Source organism: Chlamydotis macqueenii, chromosome 3, assembly GCF_036417535.1.
Source record: "Chlamydotis macqueenii isolate bChlMac1 chromosome 3, bChlMac1.mat, whole genome shotgun sequence".
NCBI lineage: Eukaryota > Metazoa > Chordata > Aves > Otidiformes > Otididae > Chlamydotis > Chlamydotis macqueenii.
In genome coordinates, this window is record NC_141558.1 from 48829344 (window position 1) to 48854212 (window position 24869).

General features: G+C 43.5%; 1 protein-coding gene and 1 long non-coding RNA gene across 5 annotated transcripts in view; one reads left to right on the forward strand and one right to left on the reverse strand.

Annotated features, from left to right (window-relative positions):
• Nucleotides 1–367: 367 nt before the first annotated feature.
• On the reverse strand, nt 368–2984 carry LOC147601235 (uncharacterized). 2 transcript variants are annotated; one of them, XR_015258065.1, is made up of 2 exons: nt 2874–2984; nt 368–1326 (listed from the first exon to the last, which is right to left on the reverse strand). It is a non-coding gene; the product is annotated as an uncharacterized LOC147601235 (long non-coding RNA). The 2 variants fall into 2 exon arrangements; XR_015258064.1 differs by lacking the exon at nt 2874–2984 and adding an exon at nt 2103–2261.
• The window catches only part of SOBP (sine oculis binding protein homolog), a 114986-nt gene continuing 92866 nt past the window's right edge, over nt 2750–24869 (forward strand). For all 3 annotated transcript variants that reach the window (XM_086743937.1, XM_086743938.1, XM_086743940.1), the window contains exons 1-3: nt 2750–2906; nt 11021–11159; nt 13039–13224. In XM_086743937.1, the coding sequence (XP_086600063.1) occupies nt 2811–2906; nt 11021–11159; nt 13039–13224 (421 nt within the window). In that variant the 5' untranslated portion in view covers nt 2750–2810. The remainder of the gene's footprint in view (nt 2907–11020; nt 11160–13038; nt 13225–24869) is intronic.

Genomic DNA, 24869 nt, shown 5'->3' on the forward strand with positions numbered 1-24869 from the left:
TATTAGGAAACAAAGAGGTAGAACTTCCCATCCCAAACTGTATCAATCCCAAGCCTATATTAGAGAGAAAACAGGACCATGGCTTTCAGCTTGTGGTTGATGAGATACTGGGGGACTGGAGGCTGGTTTTAAGGAGCTTACCAGAAATAGGTGAGAAAAGTAAGCCTACTGTCAGGAGGCATGAGTTTACATCTCCATTCAAAAGTATTCAGAATGTACAACTGGAAAGAAAACCTAACTGAAAGCCACTATTTTTACTGATCAAGAAGTGAGGATCTGCATTCAGAATCAGTAGCAAGAGGGGTGGGAGGTGCTTCAATTTACAACCAAACATTCAGCCATTAGTCAGGAAAACTGGAATGACAGATTTGATCCTGAAGACATTAGTTTTTATTTACTCACTGTAACCTGCTGAAGACAATTTGCATCATCTGGGCTAGCAGACACGCTCTCCAAAGTCCCTTCCAATATTCAAGGAAGTTCTGTTTATTTTGTGAGTTTGGGATTAATCTTTTTGTCATTTGATTATCAACTCTGTTAAATTTATGCAGCAAAACAGTGCTTTATTACAGTATATATAGTAGGTGTTGAGAAGTGGTCTTCAGATGTTTCACTGAACAGGAACCAATTGAGGCAACGCTCTGTTTAGCAGAAGTTCTAAGGTTTTTGTTAAAACTCTGCTATCAGCTCTACGGAGAAACTAGTGATATGTCCCTAATACAAAAATTAATTTAGCCTTTTTCATTAGAATGACTTTGCGTATTGCCAAGGTGGTGGCAATTCAGAGTGGAACAGTTGTCTGAGGTTGGCTTGCTTTTCGCAGCTAAAGGTTTCAAAGAGCTCTGAGGCAACGTGAGACTGTGTTTATAAGCAACTTCCCCTTGCCCTGCCTGTCTTATCCCTACTGTGCAAGAGAATATATTGAGATTCTGGAAATATCTCCCATACTTGCTGAAAGCTCAACTGTACTGATTCATTTGTAATAGAATACGGTGAAAAAAACATAGTGATGAAGTTGCTGGTGGCAGTAGTGGGGCACAGGAGGGAAACCTCCCTATGAAGCACCATCCTTTGGAGCTACCTGTGGAGTCACTAGTTAGTTTCCCCAAGTTTGAGAACTCACTGTATATTAAAAATATTACAGGCAAGAAAAAAAAAATCTCGGTTTCTTCTCATGCTTGCTGCTGTGAGTCTGAGGCCAGACCTTGTGTTCCTGGGGTGGGCAGAACAGACGGAGCCCATGGCACGACCCCTTCTGCATCCGACTCCTGCAGATCCTCACTGCCGGCTGAGCCTTCTCGAGGGTCTCCACAAGGTCCTGCTGCTCTGTGAAAACAAACGATCAGATCTGTTTGGGTTTTGGTTTTTTTTTTTTTCCCCAGCATCTGCCCAATTCTTTCAGGCAGCGAGGGGAGCGGCAGCACCTTTGCTTCACAACGGCCGTGGCCTTAGGGCTGCGGATGGGCTGCAGGATTTTACAGACAGGAGGTCTGGTTGCTAACCTCAGCTTTTGATGCTGGCTGGTCTAACAGCTAAGGCTATGCAAAATCCCAGTTTCTTCCTGTTTTCAGTGCCACTGGGGAAAACGTGCTCCGTGTCTCTAATCGCTCTGCCATCTGAAGCAGGCAAGCAAAGCTCATTTTAGTCACGAAAGGAGCAAAAGAGTTGTGCTCAACTTTTCATACTGAAAATTGTCAGTGATCTAAGCTTCAGAAAGAGAGAATGTCAATTAGACATTGTTGCACGCAAAACGAACTTCTCTTTGACAGGCTCAACAGAGATTTTCATGGGGAGCATACTCATACCCACACGGAACGTGGTTTATCTTTCGACTGCGGGGTTTTTTTTTTTAAAAAAAAAAAAAAAAGAGAAAAGAAAATGTGTAATTTTAAGGTATACCACGGTCATAATGAGAAACCTCGTACAATTACAATTTTGACTGATGGCACAATGGACACCCCTGTACCGTGCTGCCTTGTACCGGGTAATTAGGGACTGCCGGGGAGCGGGAAAGCGCGACCCAGGAATAACCAATGTATCCCCCGCCCCGAGCCCGTACTGAATCCAGCACCACCTCGTCCCACCGAACCGTTCATCCTCACCTCCCAGGGGCGGATAAAGGGAAAAACGGGAGTAACCAAACCCCGGCGCCGCGGAGAGCCCCGTCCCACTGCGGCGGGGCCGGGCCGGCCAGGCTGGGGGAGGAGGGGAACGACACCCCGGCCCTGGGGACAGGCCGGACCGACCCCAGCGTGTGCATGGGGGCAGCCCCCCCCCCCAACCCAACTGGGGGGCGGGCGCAGCTGCGCGCCGCCTCCGCTCCGCCCGGTGCTCCGCACGGCCCCCCCCCCCCCCCCCCGCCTCCCGGGCTCCCATGGCGGGCAGCGGCGGCCGATTCGGTGTCGGCAAGCCCCGCCCGCCGGCGGGCCGAGGCCGGCCTCCCCCTTCCCTCCACCGCCCCCTCCGCGGCAGCCCGCCAGCCGCGCCACAGCAGGCGCGGGGCCGGCTCGCTCCGCGCTGCCTCTCGCCCTCCCGCCCCGCCGCTCCCATGCAGGCCGGCGGCGAGGCAGAAGATGGCTGACTCGCCGGGGCACCCGCGCCCCTGCCCGCCCGCGCCCCCCGCCCGCCCGCCGCCACCGCCGCCGCCGCCGCGCTCCCCCCGGGCCCAACGCGGCGCCGCCCGCCACCACTGAGGAGCCACCGCCGCCGTCCCCGTCCCCCCTCCCCTCCCAACCCCCCCCCCGCGCCCCTCCCGGCCCCCCCAGAGCACCAGCAGCCATTTCATCTCCACCACCAAGTAGGCGCAAAAAATGGCAGAAATGGAGAAAGAAGGGAGACCTCCCGAAAATAAAAGGAGCAGGAAGCCGGCTCACCCGGTGAAGCGGGAGATCAACGAGGAGATGAAGGTGGGTGCCCGTGATGGGGAAGGGAGCGGGGGTGTCCCCCCCCCTCCTTCCGCCCCCCCGCCTCCGTGCATGGAGATGAAATAAGAAAGGATCTCTTGTCATTTTTTTTTTTTGTAGGATGCACTGAATGTGTCTCAACTCCGCCTCCTGGGCTGAAAACAGAGACGAATTCACAGGCTGCAAATCCTGTTCATTGACCAGATTTGATTTATTTATTTTTTTTAAAAAAACCAACTCTCGCTCGTTGGGCTTTTAAGCTCCTTGGGTTCCAGTGATGAGCCTTTTAAAATTTTATTTTCCTATAGCTGTCCCCTCAGGTAGCTGGGAAGTCTTAAAGTTAGGGAAGAAAGGGACCTCTTTTGAACGCTGTATTTCTCTCCTTTTTCAGTAGCCAGCTGCAACTGGGTAATCAGATTGTCCAAGTGAAATGTTACGATCTGAGCCGTGCATCCTTCTCGCGCTTAAGCACAGAGACCCCTTTTCTCTCCTTCTGCCTTTGGCCTCCTCCTCTTCCTCTACCTGCTCTGCTTCGCCCTCGATCGCGGCGGCAGAGGTGTTGGTGGAAGGTGGCTGGCCAAGGGCTGCTTTCCCTGAAAGCGTATTTACCGTGGGGAGGGCTGTCCTGCCCGCTGGGAAGCGGTGCCAATCCAGCTGTGCTCTGGAGGTAGCACTTGAGGCAGCAGCTCCAGATGTTAGGGTGGCAGCGATCACACAAAACCCTTATTTCAGCACTTCATTTATCATTAAGTTGCTGTTCCAGGCTTGACCAGTCCTGTTTTTTTGCTTCTGTTTTCCACGTCTGTTTGTTTTACATCTCTAATTCCCCAAAGTTGCGAACAGCGTCTCGGGAGACTTCATCTGAAGTTGTTGTTGTTGTTTAATGCATGGATAAAGTGACTGAAACGGCACAGTCTGGTTGTGAGATAAAGCTGCTGACATTTAATTTGGATATGTCATTTATTAAAAGGCTGATTGTAAGTGGAGGTCTGCCTGGAAAATGTCACACATCCGTGTAGTATGTATACTATATGAATATGCATGATGCCTGGTGAAAATATCTTTGCTTTCCGGAGTATTGATCTCCCCATGTAAAAGTAAACGGGAACGTACAATCCCCTCTCCCCTCCCCTGTCCCCTCTCTTGCACACCACTAATTTCGGTTAGGTGCCTTTCCCTGCCTAAGGCAGGCGTTCTTGCTCCTGCTGGCTGCATAATGAGCGGGTGCACCCTTCTGCGTGCACATCAGCTGGGAACGTGGACAGGAGTAATATGAGGGGAGCGAAGGAAATAGCGTGTTGGTGCCTCTCTTTGGAAACATACCATGCTAGTTTCAAGTCGCGAGGAGCGGTATTATTCTTTGCGAGCTATATGACACATCCTATTTTCGGAGGGGGGCTCTGTGCAGGCACCGGAGAGTGAGAGTCATTGCTCGTTGTAATCCCACGTAGTTTTGAGGACTGCGGAGGTCTGGAGAAAGGGCACTGGCCCCTTAGAGCATCGCCTAATGCGATCTGTATGGATTGCAGCTTTTAAGTTTCATAGGTTCTAGAATTACAAATTAGCTAATTTTAATCAAAACATGTGAAATGTTATCCTGGCTGCATATAAAGGCTGACTGTGCTGGATCCTCTGGGTTTGTTTTGTTTACTTTGGCTGCAGGCACGCTCAGCGGTTTGGGAGATAGTTGTTCTTCTACAGTATTACAGATGTTTGTCTGAAAGGGTGAGGAAGAAACAAAAACAACATTGTGTGAAAGAGAAAAATTACACAATTTTAAACTAACGCTTTGGTATTAAGCACTGTCGCTAGCCTTCACATAGAGAGTTTCTCTTTTTTAATATGGGTAGAAACCTCAAGATTTCAACTGACTTAAAAACTGAAGGGGGGTGGAAATGATGTTTTGAACCGATGTGATTTCTGGTCGCGCGTGAGATAGCTGATAGCAGAACCTTTCACAAAACAGAGGCCACCTTTCAGTGTAAACTATGCTATCTGTATGTGCTAGGCTGGGAGTCTGCATTTTTAGTAGGATGGTTGTCTGCTGTCATCCAAGAAGGGGAAAGAGAAGGGGAAGGAAAAAAAAAGATAAAGAGAGTAGCTTGAATTTTTGACTTGTGGAGAGAGTTAAAATCCTGCAATGATCGTTTACTCTTTTTCTTTACTGATGAATTAAGGAGTCTGGTTGTTCCTCATAAACCCGAGGAACACGCTAATGTAACAAATCGGTTACACTGTGCAAAACGTTTGCCGCGAAGTGACAGAGGGAGCACAATGTGCCCTTGTGTGGGTTCCTATCTGTAATGTTCCAACAGGCTGACTGTTTCCCTTCATCTGAACTGCTTTCATCTGGACCAGTGTAAAATAAGCTCTGGTAAGTAATCACGGCAGAGCAGAAAGAAAGGAATGTATACAGCAATGGACAGCCTAAGCTGTAAAAACTGTAACCCGAGTACCAGCAGCAGATCAGATATCAAGGCTTTAAGGTAGGGGAAATGAAAGAGATGAAGGGGAGGAAAAGAGGAGAGAGGGAATGGAAAAGTCGGCTTGGAAAGTGAAGGAGAAGTAGGAGGGCCCCCTCAGGGAAATTTGGCTCAGGGATTAGGGAATTTTATCATGGTGTACAGTGACCTACTCAGGTTTCAGCCCACGTTGGATCAGATTGCTTCCCTTTGCTAGCAGAAAGAAAAAGGACTGGTGTATATGTGATTTTTTTTTTTTTTTTTCTCTTCGGATAATAAAAAGGCCGTTGGTACCAGTGTCTATTTTAAGTATAGCAAATGCAGGGCACTATGAATGAGCAATGAAATTACCTCATCACAGAGACTTCCTTTGAGAATTGCTGTTTGATACGGTCAGATATTTACTCCAGAGGGATCACAACACCTGACTGCTTGGTTCGTGCCGTGTCTTCCAACAGTGGTGTCACAGCTCGGTTTTAACATGACTGGATGGATATTCAGGTTGCTTGCTCTTTCCTTATGCCAGATATTAAGTTACATTTTTGTTATCGCTAGCCTAATGTACATCATGATTATAACAAATTTTAATTTGATACAATGTTATGTGCAAAAAAAATGTAGCTCTGCACAGTTTTCTGATATTATATTTCAATGAAAAATATATTCAGGAGGAACTGTTTTGTTTCGCTGTGACCTTCACAGCCTCTCTTTCTTTTTTCTAGTGTTTTTTTTTTTTCTTTTGTCCCCTTTCCTCCTTCAGATGATACTTACTGTTTTTTCTTCCAGAGGTAGCGTTGTTCACCTCACACTTTGAAAGAAGAACAAATAGTTATTCCAAAATTCAGTTCAGTGCTGTTTCTCACTCCGTGGTGAATAGCAGAACGTCTGATAGATCCAAAGCTATTGTAATCAGGATAGTATTTTAAGACTGAAATAAATGTACCATTTAATTGCTGAAAGCACTCGTCAGGGCGCGGTGATGGCTTCCCCATCCATCCCTCCTCAGCTTGCTTCCATTTACTGTCCCGCGGCCAGGCAGACGTGCTGCTCAGGAGGAGCAGCTCCACGCTCTGCAACGTTGTGAAATGAAGTTACATCCAGTCCTGGATTGCACTGGAGGTTCTCTGAACAAACAGGACAATGTATCCACGTGTCTCTGTCAGTTGGAAGGCGAGCAGTTAATTCGCACTGTAATTTCACAAGGCTGCTCCATGTGCCCAAGGAGTTTACCCTCTATAAATATTCTCTATAACCAATCTGTATCTAAAATTGGGCTTTGTTCCTGCTGCCTGGAGCTTAAGACAGCCCCATCTGTTACAGTTTAATAGTAAACTCATCAGAAGACCTTTCAGTTTTGTGTTTTAATATTCCCCGTTTGGCGTTTAAAAGTACTACTGTCAGAAGGAGGAAAGCGGCAAAGCAGGCAAGCATAGCAGCGCTGCGTTTGAAGCGAGCCAGGTCGGTCGGAGCGCTCAGAAGATTCCAGGGAAACTCCTCCCTTTGCTCCTGAAAAGCAAAAAATATCTTTGGGAAAGTGGAAAAGCAGACAGACTTTATCAATGGTACTGTTTCAGGAGACCGAGGCGGAGGAGTTTTTTTTTGCTGAGCCTGTGTGGAAGGAGTTTTGTGGGATGGCTGCAAAAGGGAGTTACGTTGTCTGCGCAGGGAGCCTCACCTGCCTGCGCGTCGTAGAAACAGCGCTTCACCAAACAAAGTGGGTATTGCAGAACCAAACCTGTACGTGGGAGGACGAAGGAAATTAGGGCATCAAGAAATTGTGCTTTCTGAGAGCATAAAGATCTAGCCATAAAATTTAATATAGTGACAACATAAATAAGCAAAGAAAGTGAGGGCTGGTAAAAAAAAAAAATCCAAGTTTGTATTGTGGCTACAGAACCATTTTTATTTCCTTAGTGCAGTGAAAGTGAAAAGTGAATTTGTGGGGCTCTGCACGGAGTGGGTTATGCAGGCAAGGAAATGGAATGGAGCCACTGTACTTCCTCCCAGATCTGAAATAAACATTCAGCAGTAAAACCTAGAAGAAAATGAGTCTGACAGACTCATTCTCCCCTGTGTTTCCTGCCTCTGTGTTTGCCAGGCCTCGTTCGGTGAAGCCAGGCCTTGCCCCCGGTGAATAAGGTTCATGGAGAAGGAGCGGCAAGAGGTCTAAGATGGAAAGACAAACGTGGCTTAGCTTCAGAATATATTAATTAGTGAAGATTTGGGAAAATGATGCAATGCAGTGTGAAAAATCAAGCTGTAGGTGTTCTGTTACAATGAAATGAATCCTAAAAAGCAGGAATAAATGTGATCATATTTTTACTGCCTAGCATATAAGTCAGTCTCACAAAGGAGAGAAAGCACACTCTAGCCAGTCAACACACTCTTCTTCATCTTTCCCATGAATAGGAAGCAAATTCAAGTCAAAATACCAACGAGCATAATAGTTAGTTAGTTATCCTGGCTCTTCCAGGAGGGAGGGTATTTCTCTGTAGTAGAAGAATAGAGAAATCACACGGTTAAAACATGCAAATTACACATTGCCCCGCAGCGGTGATAAGTGGCTTGGGACTTAGCAGGGGGCAAAAAAAAGAATTGCTGTCTATTAGGGAGGGAGGGAGGAAGGGCAGGCTTTGGTGGTGGTGTGTGACTGGGGCCGCTGGAGCGTTTTGGGCCAGTGTCTTTGGCAGTGCTGCAGCCGTAGGGTAGCGAGTGCCCTGGCAGTCAGGCAGCCGCCATGGTGCGTGGCCGCACACCTGCGCTGTCAGCCAGAGGAGTGCGGGAGGTTTGGCTCTGGGGAGATGTTCACCGACTGGGTGCGCTGGCGGCTGAAGGGGTTATCGGTGTTTCCACCGCAGCCTCGGGAGCCTGGCTGCTTGGTGCGTGCACAAGAGGCCGAGGGTGGCGTGGCGATGTGAGCACAGAAGGATGTGGGACAGAATTTCTGTGCTTGTCTTCTCAGCTCTGACATTGGCCTGTGCTGTGAGCAGCACCAGGGCTCAGTCTCTTGGTTTTCTCAAAGGGGACTGAGCATCGCCTCCCTGGCAGGGTGAAGTTGGCTTCGGTGCTGTAATTTCTCATTGAAATCCACAGACCACTGCAGGTCTCCCTTTGGGTTCGGTGGGGTTCACTCTGGGCTTGAGGGTCCCAGCTGAGCAGTGTGATTGCTGACATGGGATTTTATTTATGCCCGTCTACACGAGAGGGTCAGTGTGGAAGGAAACATTTCTCAGCTTTGACTGTCGGCTTGTTGAGGATGGGATCGTCATCTTGGTTTGCTGTGTACAATGTGCTGTGTAATGAAGCCCTGGCTGTTAGCCACTGGGAGAATAGTATTAAGAGTGATCACCATCTTTGTAATAGGTAAAACAAATTGTGAAGGAGAATGGCTTAATTGGTTTTCTTATCCAAGCATCCTTGTTAAGAAATCACAGTGTTAAAAAGATGCTTACTTTTGTTACCGCTAATACGTGACCTCATTCTACTCCCATTGAAATTAATAGCAAAGACCCTAGTGATTTTTTTTTTTTTGAGTCAAGTCTCTATGATGAGTAACTTCAAAATCAAATGTATTTTTTTTTGTCATTACAATGTCACGTTCATTTTTGTGAATCGCTCATCATGGAGGGTAAAATGAGGCTTGAAAGGTATTTAAACTGCATGCCATTACAGACCAAACCATCACTTTGACTAGATTCTGAAGAGACATATACATGTGTGAATTTTCGGGAGAAAATAAACATATATACAGCCTTGCTTACATATTCCTTGATGAGTAATTAGAAATTACTCATTGCCTGAGTTGATCAAGAGTACAAATAAAACACAAAGCATCCACAGAAGGCAAATTTAGAGCTACCCAATTAATTGGGTTGCATGGGGTTTAAGTCAGGAAGACTTTGCCAATTGGTCTCTACCTTGCTCTCTAGGGCTGCATCGCCGTGGTTGAAATTTAGCAAAGTGAGGGAAGCTGGCAGAGCTTGCCTTCGGGCCTCCACGGGCCCTGTCAGGTCATTCTGGGTGAGCTGCAGTGGCAAGGTTTCGCTCCCCATCTCCAGGTCATTTCGTTGTTGAGTTCCCATGGGTTAGGGACAGGGTTAGTGTGTTGAAACTTTAAGTGCTGTGAGAGAAGTGGGTTTTTGTTTTGGTTTTTCTTTTCCTGAAATGTGTGTTTGTAGCACAATCACACAGATGATACTCCTGGAAGAGTACAAATGGCTTGTTTTTATTGCTTACGGCTGCTTTACAGCGCTCCGTGAGTGACAGGAACACCTATGCGATCTGGAGTGATGAATGAGCCAGCAGCAGTGCAGGGCTCTGACGTTCTGGGGCAGGGTCCCCGCTGTAGCCTTGAATTCGGAAGCAATTGTTTGTTTAGGTGACTGGAGAATTGCGGCGTTCTATCACTAGGCTTGCTTCCACTCAAAAGTTAAGCTTGAGCCGTTACTAGACAAAAATCTAGCAACCTGCAAATTTGACACGTGCCATTTGTTTTGAATTGGTGTCGTATTCTCCTTATTCCTTTGCTGGTAGCCAGGGTCCCAGAAGACGGTGCTTATCAGGGGCATTATTTTAGATGTCAAGATCTTACAGGAAAATGAAGTTTGGAATTTGTTTTAAAAGAGTGATAATAAAGAACTGCGAAGACCAAATCAAAAAGGCTTTATGTGTGGCTTTTCCATTTCATTTTATTTGTCGTACTGCTTTAAACTGATCTTTGCCATTGCAGTAATCCATTAGCTGGTTTCCTTTGGTAGTTTCCTAAATCTGTAAGCCCTAGAGCTCCATGGCACTATTTGGTTTCAGAAAGCTTTGTTGCCTGGCTGCAGATTTCTTAACTGCTCCACTAAATCTCCTGGCCTAGTAATGAGCGTTTTCTGCAGAAATATTTTTGCCACATGACCTAGAGGTTGTGTTTTTAATAGAATTTGAGGGTTATGACAGTCATGTTCCATATTTTGCATTTCCATGCAAACATAAAATATAACCACATGGCTGCTCGGAAATTGGTTTGAAAAGAAATATGGCAAAACTGAGAAAGATTTTCTTAAACAAATATAAGAGATATTTGTCTGAAATATTATGGTGAAATACTTTCATGGTAGAAGAATTTTTAAGTGATTTGACTATGTAAGGGCTTATAACTCCGAGGAGAAAGGTCTTTGCTGTGATTTTATTTGATTTGGATCATAGGCACCTCAAGGAACTGTAATTGTGTCAGTGACCTGCTCCAGCTGAAAGGACTGTAGCACAGTAAGATTGATTAACTGCTGGTTGAAAAACATCCTAGTTTTCTGTTATTCTCTTGCTGCAGTCTTAAATATTTTATGGCAACACAGACAAGTTTGTGTGATGAACGTATGTTAAAATATTTCTGACATTGAATGCCAGAGCAGAAGTCATAAATAACTCTCCTTTTCATTTTCTTTAAATTACAGACATGTGAGTCCCTGTCATAATTACATGTGCCAGTCGGAGATTTAAATGCATTACACTTTATGCACTTGACTTATGAAACGAGCATTAGTCTTTCAGGAGGTGGACCAAACCTGACACTTCCTCGTGTAGCACAGATACGGTTCGATTTATGCAGTCCTCCCTTCCTTCCAAATGGTTATTGATTACATAAATAAGTAGGTAATTTTTCTCTTTCAGAACTTTGCAGAAAACACTATGAATGAACTCCTTGGCTGGTATGGTTATGATAAGGTTGAATTGAAAGATGGAGAAGATATTGAATTCAGGAACTACTCAGCAGACGGGGAAAGCCGCCAGCACATTTCTGTTCTCAAAGGTAATGAGACTTAATGTTTCTGTGTTCACGCAAAGCAGGATTAATATCTCAACCTGTCTGAATTGGCGTGGACTGAGGAGCATGTTCTGCTGCTTGCTTCCTGGTTGGTTTAAATAAAAATATCGGAGAGTGCCTTCTAGTACAAGGAAGCCAATAGGGTACAACAAAAATAACTTGACAGAATTGCTGTTAGTAGGCATTGAGTAATCTATCTTCACAAATAATACCTTTAGTGAGTTGGTAGAAAGTCAGGTACCTGTGGTACTGATAAACTGCTCACACCCGGAAAAAAGAGCACTTCTTAACTGTGTAGCTATAAGGAACCCTTTTGCTTTCAAAACTAAGGCTTTTAGGCCTATGGCTTTTTAAAATGCTGAAAGATTCTGAGCTGGAATATTTACAACGCATGTGGGAATTGATGGGAACATTCACAAAAGGCTTCTCAGGGATATTTGTACCATGCTGTCTTCTGCAAGTGCTGTAAAGTTCTTCAGGAATTTCTTTGGGACAGTACTGGATCTTCAGGTACTGTAGTATGAGATAATTCAAAATGTGAAGGATGGGACCCAGTCTTTTTGTTCAGCTGTTCAGCTGCTGCCTTCTGACTCCTCAGCCACAGCAAGCAGGTAGGGACTTGTGGTCAGAGTAATGAGAAGAGTAAGAAATGGCTGCATCTTAACTTATTCAACAAGAGTTCCTCAAAGGTGACACAAACAGAAGAAATCGCAGCAGCTTTTACACTTTTGGACTGCCACTTTTTGCTGTGTTTGTGGCCAGCAGTGTTTGGCTTTTTTTTTCTCATGGCCAGCAGCAATATTCAGTGCTGTTCAGTGAGTACCGATACCAGAGAGACCGGCTCTGACAGAGAGATGGCAAGAAAAAAGGTGGAAAAGTTAGAGGTAAAGTGAAACAATCTAATCATGTCCAAAATTCATATTTGCAGCTTGTTAGTTCTGTAGTGACACTGGTGATCAGCATTTATTTTTCATTGAAAATGCAGTGTTATTAAGCCACCTTTGAAGGAACTTGTTCCTGTGTAGGTAATGCAATTCATTTATTTATGTTGTAATAAAAAGATCTTTGATTGAATGATTTGTGGTTCCAGTCTATGCCTGCTGAAATTTGTGACATGCTTTTTTCATAGACACATGTTACAAATCACATGTTCTATGTACCAAACAAAGATGTTAAATACCTGTGCCAGGTAGAAATTTTTGGTGTTTGCAGTCTGTGGGAGGGGAAAAAAGTGTGTTTCTCTTTCTGAGAGATGGGAGGAGAGAGAATAATAAGGATTTAGTCCTGTCCCATAGCTAACTGAGGTACATTAGAGAAATTGCTACAAATAAGAATTCTGAGGTGATTTGGGATTAAAGAATTTGAATAATAACCATCATCATTTCATGCAAACTTTGCTGTGATTTCAGTGTTTTGTTCCTTTCTTTAAATCCTTTCCATTACTACTACCCATCATATTATTGAGAGAGAATTATTTTATTTTTTGGTCTATGCTTCTTGTATTGGTGAAGTCACAGTACACACTGAGTGTGATCACCATGCAAACAGTAGAAGTGAAAGACAGGAATTGGGTGTCATTGATTAAATCAGGCATACTACGTGTATGTATGACAAAATAATCCCACCTTTTTAAAAAAAAAAAAAGTATAGTTGTGTTTAGTGTGAGTTTGGTTTAAAAAAAAATGGAGTATTTCTGAAGAATGCTGGAAAGTATCTGTTTTTTAGAAGGGAAAATATCTGGGAGGTTTTGTGCACCCTTCTTGTATTAAGGTAAGTAACTTAATGAACAGACTGGTGAAAGTATGTCGGGGCATTTAAGAAATATATTTGCCATACTGTACAATGTGTTCTTTGTGTTTTACAGAAAATTCTTTGCCAAAACCAAAATTACCTGAGGACAGTGTTATTTCACCATACAATATAAACCCAGGCTACCCAGGGCTTGCCACAGGAAATGGGCTTTCAGACTCACCAGCAGGGTCCAAGGATCACGGGAATGTACCTATTATTGTCCCATTAATTCCACCACCTTTCATAAAGCCACCAGCAGGTAAATGCTAATGAACATTTAAAAATGGTAACTGTCATTGACACGTGTCCTGAGATTGCTAGATTATAATGTTTTTGTAAGAGAGCTGATTTCAAAATCTTTAAAAACCGGTCACAGGGAGCTTTTAGAACAGAGTGGGAGAGTGACTTTGTTTGTTACTATTCTTGAAAAACTTCTGCAAGCACAATGACAGCAGACCTGTGCTGCTTGTGACACTGTGTGTGCTGGATTATACTCTCAGCACTTCAACAACCTCTGCTTTCTGAAAAAAAAAAAAAAATCTTGTTTTGATGAATAAAGCCATTAAATAAACTAATGGAAGATGACTACATTAAAAATAGGGTCTACGAAGGAAACAGCAAAATAGACAAAGCCATCAAATCAATATCATGTCTTTATACCAGGTTAACAAGCTTAAAACTGTCTCTTGATTCTGGTTGAAATCCTTGACCGTTGTCTCTTGAGGGTTTAATATGATCTTAACTCTACCCCGGAGACTGCACTGCGATGTTTTACATTTTCCTTAGATTTTTATCAGAAGTGATTTTATAACATGCCATTCCTCATAGTTTGTGTGAAAAATGATGTATTCCGCACTGCATGCTGCTTACAGTGACCTGTGAAAGTAACTCTTATGGCTACACCAGGGTGATTAATTGCTATGTTATTGTTTACTGCTGTACATGGTGCAATAATTGGTGAATGTAGATAGCAGCAGGCTCAGTCCTGGGCGTCCCTGGGTGTTGTTCTGGGTGCTTTTGGGTGACCGAGGCCCTGAGGAGTACAGGGTGACCTGCAATACCTACCGAAGAACGGTAGCTCTCCACACCCAGGACGGCAGCTTGGCTAAAGAGTCCCCACTGGGTGCGAGGACACTACTGCAGGGGCAGAACAGCTTGTAGGATCCTTTCCCAAGTGTTAGGTGGTCACCTCTGCCCTTTGTTGCATTGACTAAAGGTAACTGTAAAATGCCGATCGGACTAACAAATTGTTTACCTGTTGACAGTCATATGAGAGACTACAGTTGCCCCTCCCAAATTATTTTTATGCCATAGAGTTTTATCTCTAAAGAAGTATACTAATATGCTGTGAATAATTTTCCAATGTTACTCAATATGCATTGCCTGCCAAAGACTTTTCATCTATTTTATACGGTATTTGCTAATTACCAAAGCTATTTGGGCCCATTCCTGCAGCCTTTACACAGCTAAAGATCTCGGGCCATATGGGCTGGATCCTCAGCTGTTGTTGATTTGGCCCTAAAGCTTTAATCAAGGGCTTGTGCCATCCCGAGCTATTTTCTCTTCCAATCTGAGTCGTGAATGAATCCAGAATGCTGAATTTGTGGTACATGAACATAAAGCTATAACATGCATTGTGCAAACTGCCACAGTTGCTGGATTTTTATGACATCAAACAAGCAGGAGGAGATGAAACTATGAAGTACAAAAACAAATTACAGCAACACTAGTTAAGGGGACACAGGGGAACCTTGGCCAAGTCAACTGCCTTCTGTTCTTTGCCTGTCCAGCTACTGTGTGTGATCCCGTGTTCAAACGTACTGGTAAGGGTAATGCACAGAGAAGGCTTTTCATAAGTATATTTTTCAACTTTAGGTTTTTAGTTCAATAATTCATAATGAATATTGTTGTTTTACTCGCGTAGGAGATATGAACACATAATTTGTGCCTCAGCTGACTTTATCCCATGATCAGTAATGAGCGCTAGATTACCATGACTTCTGAGCAAACGAGCATATGTATTTTTCTCACCTTTGTTCTAGAGAGCAAAGTTTGAGAGGACCGGAGGGGAGCAGAACCACAACCTTTGTGGGATTTGCAATAAGCATTGGTAGTAATTGTTTTGTTTTATCTTAGGGCGTAGGTGCCCTAGTCATGATCACCCCAAAGAGCCTGGCAAGAAGCAACTGGTGAATACAAGTACAAAAGGGAGTACAAAGGAACCAGGAGAGCCAGTGTGCGAGGCAGTGGTCTTGGCACTGCACTTTGACACCGTTTTGTGGGCACTACATCAAAGCAGAAAACTTCAGAGTGGTACAAAGCCAGACAAGAGAAACTCTGGAGATGTGTTCTCAGAGCCCCTCACAAGCTCAGGGGGCAACTTGGGAAACGGCACAAAGGTGCTTCTTTGAGTTGAGCAGGCACATTGAAAAGACTCAGGTCATTAATTGCTAAAGCTGAAAGTCAGCATTTTCAACATGGAGGAGAGACAGGCTGTGACTGACCTGCTACAAGAACAAAAGCAGCTTATATTTGATTGAGTTAATAGATGAAGAAAGGGGATAGGAGGGAGAGACAGAAGGAGTTCAAGAGAAAGCTTCGAAATTAAAATGCTGGGCAGAGAAAGGGATCTTTGCAGGCCATTTTGAATGGACACTCATAGGACCAGGGTACATTACAGGCCAGAGAGAAAACCAGGTAGTGATGCACTGCGGTGACTGAGATGCTGAGAATCAGGATGAGTCCAGACTTTGTGGATGGATGGGGAAAGCTTTTAAATATTGTACAGAAGAAAAATCTACAAGATTTAAATATAGCTCAAAAGAGAGTGCCCACAGACGAAAATGATATCTAGATCATGAACCTGAAGGACAGGAAAAATGACAGTGCGTTCCACTGATATTAAGCAAATAATATGGAGTGAGCACTCAGGGAAAAATTATTAAGACTTTAATTCTTGCTATATTGATCTTGAACTGAAAGGTCTGCACCAGTAAAGAAGTGTCAGAGAGACAGGCTGTGGTATTCATTTGGACAGGAGAGCAATGGTCTGGAGAGGATAAGCAGATCCAAGAAACAGTCACGATGAATTATTAGTTGAATAATTTTTGCAGATAAGATTCTCTACAGGTAAGAGGAAGAAGAGACAGAGCAGAGCACAGGGGATGCTCTCAGAAGCCTGAAGGAAGAAATAGGAAGGATTCTCTGTAAGGTGAACTCATGTAGCAATTGCAGAGGCAGGAGAGGCACTGGGGGAAGGCAATCAGAAAGCTGAGGGGAACAGGATTTCCAGGGAGGCAGGTATGATTCTTGGTATTAGAAAGAGATACCAGCTCAAGAAGAAGGGGGAGGGAGTAGTGATCCTGAACTTTGTCTAGGAAGCAGTCATTGAAGATTTCAGCAGATTAGGTCTTCCCTGAGTGTGCTGGAAAAGTTTGAACAGTGTCCTGTCTGCATTCATGCTTTGAATGAACAGGCTAAAACCTCTAACAGTTATCAAAATTACCTTTTTTTTCTCCTGTTTGTTTTACGATAAGGTGGGAGGTGTTTTTTTCCATGGAAAACCAAATAATTTTGAACAGTCTAACTAAAATTTTATCTCCAAGCTATTCTACTTTCTGGTTTAGTCAAATGAAATATTAGGTAAACATTTGCTTATACAATCCTGGAAAACATTAGACTGCTACCTGACCAAATATAAACAGCTCTGATAAAGACACTCTCTCCTTGCTATATCCCCAAATTACACCTGAAAAAGCCTGAGTTAAAGACATGGGCCTATGTGGTTCACTGACTGTCCACAGACACAGGTTATGGCACATCAGTGGAGGATACTAAATCCAGTTATGGGAAGCTTCCACGAGAAGGATGCTGGTTACTCACATTTGGAGACTGTCTGCAAGAGCACTCCGCTGACCTGCACCACCAGGTAGACAGACCAAGCTCAGGCAATGCCCAAATCAAACGGGACTTCATCAGTTGACATCAGCCATCTGACCTGTGTCTCGAAGCAAATAAGAAGTCAGTGTAGCCTCCAGAGAGCTGGTGTAATAGTCTCCTTGTGGCTGATAACCATCCTTCTTGCCCAGCGGGCTGGTAGCTAAGTTTAGTGCCAGCAGCAGATTCTGAGTGATCTTCAGGATTAATCTCAAGTACAACCCATTGCAACAAACTGATGCTAAGATTAGTTCTGCTTGGTGTTAGAAGATGCTTGTTTTCTGCGAAGCTACGTAAATAAAGTATATTTTTCAGTTAAAAAAAATTACATAGAAATAGCAAGGAATAAAAAGGCAATAGCCAGGAACAGTCTAGAAATAGAAATCCCACCACAGCTGTGCAGCATATAAGGCCATAGTATACAGCATAGAATCATAGAATCATAGAATGGTTTGGGTTGGAAGGGACCTTTAAAGGTCATCTAGTCCAGCCCCCCTGCAAGAAGCAGGGACATCTTCAACCAGATCAGGTTGCTCACAGCCCCATCCAGCCTGGCCTTGAACTGTTATTCTGCAGCCCTTGGGGACAGAGTAAATCTGAGGGCACTTAGGGTGACTCTGCCCTTTCACTCAGACAAGTTTGGACAGCTATTGTTACATGGGATGAAGGAAGGCTAAAATCAAGATTAATCAAAGAAGAATGCAAAACATTCTCTCAGTGCAGGTGAGAACATGCTGCCTCCTTCCCCCGGTACCTGCTGGAGGCTATGGTGTCTCAGTTTCCCCGTTTTTCTTAAAAGTGCTCTTTGATTTACTTTCTCTTGTGATCCCCATGGCAGTGCCCCGGTAGGGGAGGTACTACTGCTGTCTGGTCTAGCCTTTGAGCGTGGGTGTCGGCAAAAGCCTTCCCTTTCCTGCCTGCCTGTGTGTACGGGTGATGCACAGAGTACACCGGCTGTTCTGAGCACCTCAAACACGACTCTGGGCCATGCTACACTGCGAGGGGAGGTCGCTGTCAAGGGACACGGTGGAAGAGGAGGCAGAGAGGATGGTACTGTACAGTTGGTTGAGCTTTCCACAGGGGAAAAAAGTATAAGGAAAAAAACCTGCTCCCTCCTAGGGTTTTCACAAATTAATGAGCACATTTGGGAAAGGAAAAGGGATTTAAATCCTCCAATCTGAAGATTGATGCCTCTATATAACGTTTGGTTCGGTGTTTTCCGAATGATAATGATTGGGGTTGTACCAAAAGTTATCAGGAACTAGCAAAAATGAAGGAGGAATGGGCTGGAGGAACTAATGAGGCAAAATGTCTTTAAGGAGGAGGAGGAGCATTTCCAGTGCCAAGTACCTTGTAAGACAGGCCTGTGACCTGTGTTGGCAAGGAAATGTCATATTCAAATGCTAAAATGAGTAATTAGATATTTTATAGAAAGGAACAAGTAATTTTCTGCATTATAGCTTAATGTAACTTTAGAGTTAAAGTTTATGGGATTTTTTGTAAATATAAGTGCACATGAGTAACTTGGTGTGTCAGCAGGGCTGATGCACCGCGACACGTGGGACTAAGCAGAGTCGCTGCCCTATGAATGCTCTGGAACTGCCCACTGTAACCTCTCTCAGTATTTAAATTGTATTGGAGGAATCTGGAAGCAGAAAAGATGTTTTAAATGGTAGTTAGCAGGGCAGTAAAAATTATTTCAAAGGTCATCTGTCTAAATTCACCAAGGAATTGGTTCTACGACTGCAGTGCCAAGAAATCTGATTTCAGGTGGAACCCAGTGGCAATTTTCCTTCAATAAAGACCGTATTATCAGATCTCATTAAGCCTATATATTGAGGAGACTTTCATTTTACTAAGCTCTGGATCCTGCTTCAGTATTTCCCAAGTCTTATTCCAGTAGCTAAACAGCATTACGATTTCTCTAACTGCAGGTTTAGCTGTCTAATAAAAGACGACCGCCACAAAGCCTATAGTCACGACTCTTCAAATTCTTTCTCTTGTTTTCCGTTTGAAACATGGTCTAATTTACACTGATCGTAGGGTTATTAGCGCCTGTGTTTTAAAATGCCAGCGGTTGTCAGGATGCCTGCCCCATCTAGCCCACCGTTGATGTCTTTTGCTCTCTGTGGAGGGCCAAGTGTTTCCTTTGTGCTAAAAAGAAAATCACAAAGTCCACGTATGTGCTTTAAGAGCCTGTGTTAAAAATGCAGAGGGGGTTCCCCTCCCATTAGCTGAAATAGGTGCTTGTTTTGTTTGCATGTTTAAAACCTGCCTGAATGCCAGGTTTTATTTGTGTTGTGCATTCAGTCCCTACTGAGCTGTGCATGAGAATATGCCTCAAGTCATGCACAGAAAATGTAGGAAAGCGGTGGTTCCCCAAAATTATTTTTCAAAAGGAGCTGGGACACTCTGCTTTATTGGCAGAGTAGTGAACTTCAAGAGACTGGTCCTTAAAAGGAAACGCATTGTAGAGCCCCTGAGATATTTCCATAGCAATGGATGCAGCGAGCTTTCTATTGTCAGCCCTGTTTTTTAACCTTCTCATAATTACTTTTTTCAAGACACTTTTGGTACCTTAAGTTTGTCACATACCCTATCTGTTTAGAGGATCACCACCTAAGTGCTGTTACAAGGGGTTCTGCAGCAATGTCTCAGGAGTTTTGGTTGTTCATTTTTTAGTTTGTGATTAATTTGGATGTAAGAAAAATGAAACAGTTCTTCTACTTGGATTCATCACCTCAGGAGCTGCTTTGGGGTGAAAAATCCAAACACATTTTCTTCAATGGGAAGCTGGGCTTTCAGGAGCAGGCAGTAAGTAACTCGGAATTAACCATTCTGAAATCCTGGCAGGTCTTGGTGGAAATAGTGAACCCTTATTGTTAATGCTGCAGATACTAGAGTCAAGATGTAATTTCTTTAAAAAGGAAGTTTTGCAGTATGTCATTAGAAAGTAGTAGTGAAAGCAGCTAAAGTATTTAAAGATGTATGTCAGTGGATTGAGCAGAGCTCCCAGCATGGGGTAAAAGGCCTATTCTAGCTCCCCCCAAAAAACCCTGGGTTCCAAACTGCCTATGTGATGAAGTGGGACACATCAAAGAGAAAAAGAGAGGAGAACACAAGAAAGCAGTAGTGGGTAGACATGGCTTCTGATAGCTGTGGTGGAAGGAAACTCATGCTAGGAAGAGATGGGTGGTGGGGAGACACCGAGGAGGGATGGAGTGCTAAAATATTTTTTGTATCCCATCACAGATACAACCACAGCCAAGACACAGTTTTCACACAGGCTCATTCAGTCCAGGGGGGCATACACTTTGAGATCGCAGTCCCAAATCCTGTGCCCTCCTGGTCTTCAGTACTGTGACTGGGCACCTTCAGGAGTGATTTTTTTTTTCTTCTTGCCAGAAGAGTTGAGTATCGCCTGCTTAATTTCTTGCAAGGAAATGTGGAAAGTAAGATTTTAGAGTACCTGCCCATGGATCGTCATAATCTGCAGGATTAGAGCTGTAGCTGCATTTAGTTTCACCCAAAGTCTTGAAACTGAGTTAAAAGTGAAAATATGTATCAGTTAGTTCAAAACTGTATTGGTAGAATGTTGCAGCCTGAAAGTTAGTAAACTGATCAGGATTTAACTCCAGTATTATAGGGATTTTAGGATCATCCTCCTAAACACTGTAGGCTATGCTGGTTTGCTTAGATAAAGGGACAGAGCTGTGGATGATAGATTTACTCTGTTGTACGTGTTGCCTGCCTTCTCTTTCCCCCACGTCTCCAAATTATGGCACCATATAAGATCGATTAGTCTAAACTGCTGCTCGTTGGGTTTAAGAGGAACAATTTTCTGCAGCTCCTTCACACCAGTTTGAAAGGAAAAAAAACCAACCAAACATTCTGCTTAATTAAGACCTAAAGAGGCGGTACAAACTTTTGATGATTAATTGAAGCATGCTTTAGACTGATGCATATTTAGTTATTATAATGTGATAATTTTATCTTGTTATACAAACTGCTCCCTTTGGGAACATGATTTAACACTGCAAACACTCTGTGTTTATTGCATTGTTCATTATGAAAAACACACAGGCTAAAAACCACAAGGAGATGTATCTGAACGGTATCTGTGCGGTGGGTTCAGGGAGTACTTCTTCCACCTGTAATGACACAACCCAGGGGCAGAAAAACACGATGCTGGAACTCCCACAATAGCTCTCCCTATGAAGTTGAGAACTCAGAAAAGCAGAGGCTGGAAATTCAGATCTTGTGCTGTATGTGGAAGAAATATGTCTTTTCTATTACCTGGTGCAATTATGGAAGACAGCGGTACGGGTGTTCTGCTGAAAACTCTCCTGTTACTATTCAATTGTCTCTGCGCCAGCTCCTCTTTGTCTCACCTGTATGAGGACCCACGCTACCTGTCATAAGTGTGACAGATCTGAGAACGTGCAAAGTACATTGCAAGAGTAGGTCATGAAGTTGCAAGCCCAGATGGAGAAAAAAATGCAGTTGTTAAAAAGTGTTTTCTTTCGCTTCAAAATGATCTGTCCTGAGACTTACAAATGTTATTTTTATGCTTTACAAACACGTGTCAGCCTAGCAATGTGAGTCCTGAAAATGATGGTGAATGATCTTCATCACAAGAGCTTCTCCAGCAAGAGCTCAGATGATGGACATGGGCATGCTGTCAGGATAAGCTCATGTTACTCAAGCGGATATGCTGAGCTAGAGTACCAGCAAAAATTTGTCTGTGAGCAAAGGAGAACATTGTCAATACAGTATACCGATGTAATTATTGTGGAGAAGCTTTCTTAATGCAGACCTAATCAGAAAAAGATTAGAAGATTCAAGACAGATGAGCAGTCTCAAACTACTGGATTTGTAATTCTCCGCTTCTGTGCTTTCTTGTTGCAGTAGGTTCTTCTTGCTGAGTGCTCTAGGGATGGAGATTTGATACATTTTCCTGAAAGGAGGGCAAGAGTCTGGTAAAGTGATTTTTAAAGAATTTGGCCTTACGAAACAAAAGGCTGTGAAAAAGTCAGAGGAATCTTATCTTGAATGGAAGATTTGAATTACTTGTTTCGGATTATTCCAGTTCGTGTTCAGCAAAAAACAGTGAATAAATCACCAGGCTTTGGCTTTCCTTATTTCACACAATCTTTTTTTTTTTTTTTAAAGTTATTGCTTCCCACTGCTGTGGACTGTAATGGTAGAAATAAATGGACTACTACTTTTCTGTTAATGTTGCAGTCCTCTTTTTTGCTCACTAAGCTTAAAACACTGTAATGAAGCATCCCTATTCGTTATTTTCACAACTTCTGCTCAGATCTCTACTGCAACCAGTGTCAAGAAGGAAAGCACATGATCAAGTTTGGCCCTTTATCATTGACTCCAGCTGTCATCCACACCCATAAGCCATAGGGCGTGGCTCTGGTCCTTTTCTCTGCCTTTCTTAGCTTCACTTGAATCTAAAAGAAAGGAATTGGTTTTAGAGCAAGTCTTCCTCCCACTGGGCCGCACAGGGCTCTTGCTGATGGTCCGTGAGGAAATAGTCTCGTGATATTGGATGTTTTCTTTTTTTACCTGATGAGTTGCATTACAAGAAGTCAGAGTTGCATCCAAAATGTACTTGGGCAAATGTACACCTGAGGGAGCAAAAGTGACTTAAAAGGTACCTATTCATGTGCTGTTCCAGGAGTGCATGCTCTAAAGTACTGCTTTTCCTGGCTGCTTTACGTGGCTGTACTTAGCTAATCCTTTTGTAGCAGTGTTCCTGAGTATTTAAATGGAAAAGGCATCTAGTTTTATTATTACTACTACTATTAAAAGGGCTATATTGTATATGACCATTCTTTCATGACTGAGGGAGAAGGGAGTAGAAGAGAGAAATAGTTCAAGTTCTCTATATTTAGGCAGGCTCTTTCCCTCCCTTTCTCCCTTCCTTCTTTCAAAATGATGAACATTTTGATTAATATTGACGATGCCTTCTGAATATCAGCTGTCTCTTCCTGAAAGTACAAAGAGTGGCTGGAAGTTGTATTTTGTAGACCATTTTCTGCTGTTTTATTGACTGTCAGATCTATAGACCAGAAGTGAAGCAATGTTGCCTCAAAGGATTCCTCATGAGGCGGTGGTGAGGTTCTGCTGGTCAGGGTATGGGAGGACAAAAACTTGACAGAGACAAAAACTCTCCCTCTCCTCTCCCCTTCTTGCCAGGGTTTTAGAGGAAGTCTTTGGCAGAAGGAGGTGGATTGGCCTGACCATCCCGCATAACCTCCTGCAGAGAAGTGTGTAATGCGGCTCTTCCATGTAAACAGTTGTTGCTGCTGCTGGGATGCTGTGTACTTGAAAATGGACAATTGTATGGTCTTTCTGATCACCCATGGGAGACTGTTCATGGGTGTCAGTGGACAGGAGCTGAGTGGTAGCTGAGGTCCTTCCCCTATGAAGTCATGCATGAAAGCCCCTGAGAATCCTGATGGCGGAGCTCTGTGCTTCTCCTTGAAAACTGTGCCCCACATGAGCCAGCATGCTTCAAAAAGAGCTACTCCAGCACCTGCCTTGCCGGTGAACTCTCTTTCAGCTCTGTAATTTTCTTTTTTTCGTTTATGACAGTTACTCTCACCAGAAATGAAGGCTATTAGAAAGGTATCACTGGTAGATATTCTGTTTTACGGAGATAAAATACTTGTTATCAGTAGGAGAATATATGTTGTTGTTATCTGAAACAAGACGTTACCATCTCTTCCCTTTCGTTCACAGAATCTTCTGTTGTCCTGATATATTCAAAGGGCCAAGTTCAGACTGCGAGGAATTGGTTTATTATGGTGCAAAAGTAGCTGAATCAGGGTACCTTTGTAAAAGCTTAGTACTTCAAATGGCTCAGGATAAAAATGGTGGGAAGAGCTCTTGGGCTGTGCTGCAGCAGTTAGCGTCCTCACCAATACTGGTCCGGAGAGACAGCTGTGACAGCACCATGCAACGCCGCCGTAATGGCACCCGGCGCTCCTGTGCCTCTGGCTGAGATTACAACCAGCTCAAGGGCAGGCTTCTTGACCCTATAGATGGCTTGTGATTATTTTCGCCAAATTGTTTTGATTTCCCATGATGTTCAGTATATGAAAACATTTATAACATTGGCAAATCCCACTCGAAAGGGTGAGTGATAAAATACATTAAACACAAATCTCTGTTATAACTGAGCCTTAAATATAGGTTTAAAGGTAGACGGTCTGATTAAAACTAAAAGGTCATTATTTTACATTGTACAATTTTATTTGTAGCTATAAATCATAACACAGTTTGTGGAAGGAAAAAAGTTATTAAACTGGCAGTATTTATTCCGTTAAGGTGAATAAAATGCAGCACGTAGTTCTGAGTTATGATAGCTGGGGAAAGGAGCCAAATCACTCTGCTAAAAATTAGTTTGCCAATAATTTTACAGAACGATGACAGCATAGCTTCAAAAACAAATCCTTTATAGGGAAATGGGATGGCTGCATGACAGACTCTCTGAGCTATGAATTCTCCACAGCTCATGGACCAGGAACTGCTTTAACAATTAGTCTTCAGGGATTTTTTTTTTTTTTTCCAGAAGTCAGACAATGGCTGCTGTCTGTAACTGAAAGGCCACACTGTATCGTAGACTGGACATAAGAACTGAAGAATTCTGAATTTTAAGTCAAAACGATTCCTGCTAACTTACGGTTTTGATCTGTTTAGAAGGCTTAACTGTTCACTGCCCCATCTGTGAAGCTGGGGTGTTAATGATGACCACACAAGGATATCACAAGCACTTCAGTAATAAGCCCTATTTTTTTTTTTTTTTTTTAAGTGGCAGAAGGCATACATGCCATATTCCTAACTCACATTAGAGAAGAGCTCGAAAGAGCCTCAGGAACTCTGTCTGAATTAAAATTTCACTGATGAGCATGAAGACTGGAAAGTAACCTGGCAGACTTTACCACAGTGCTA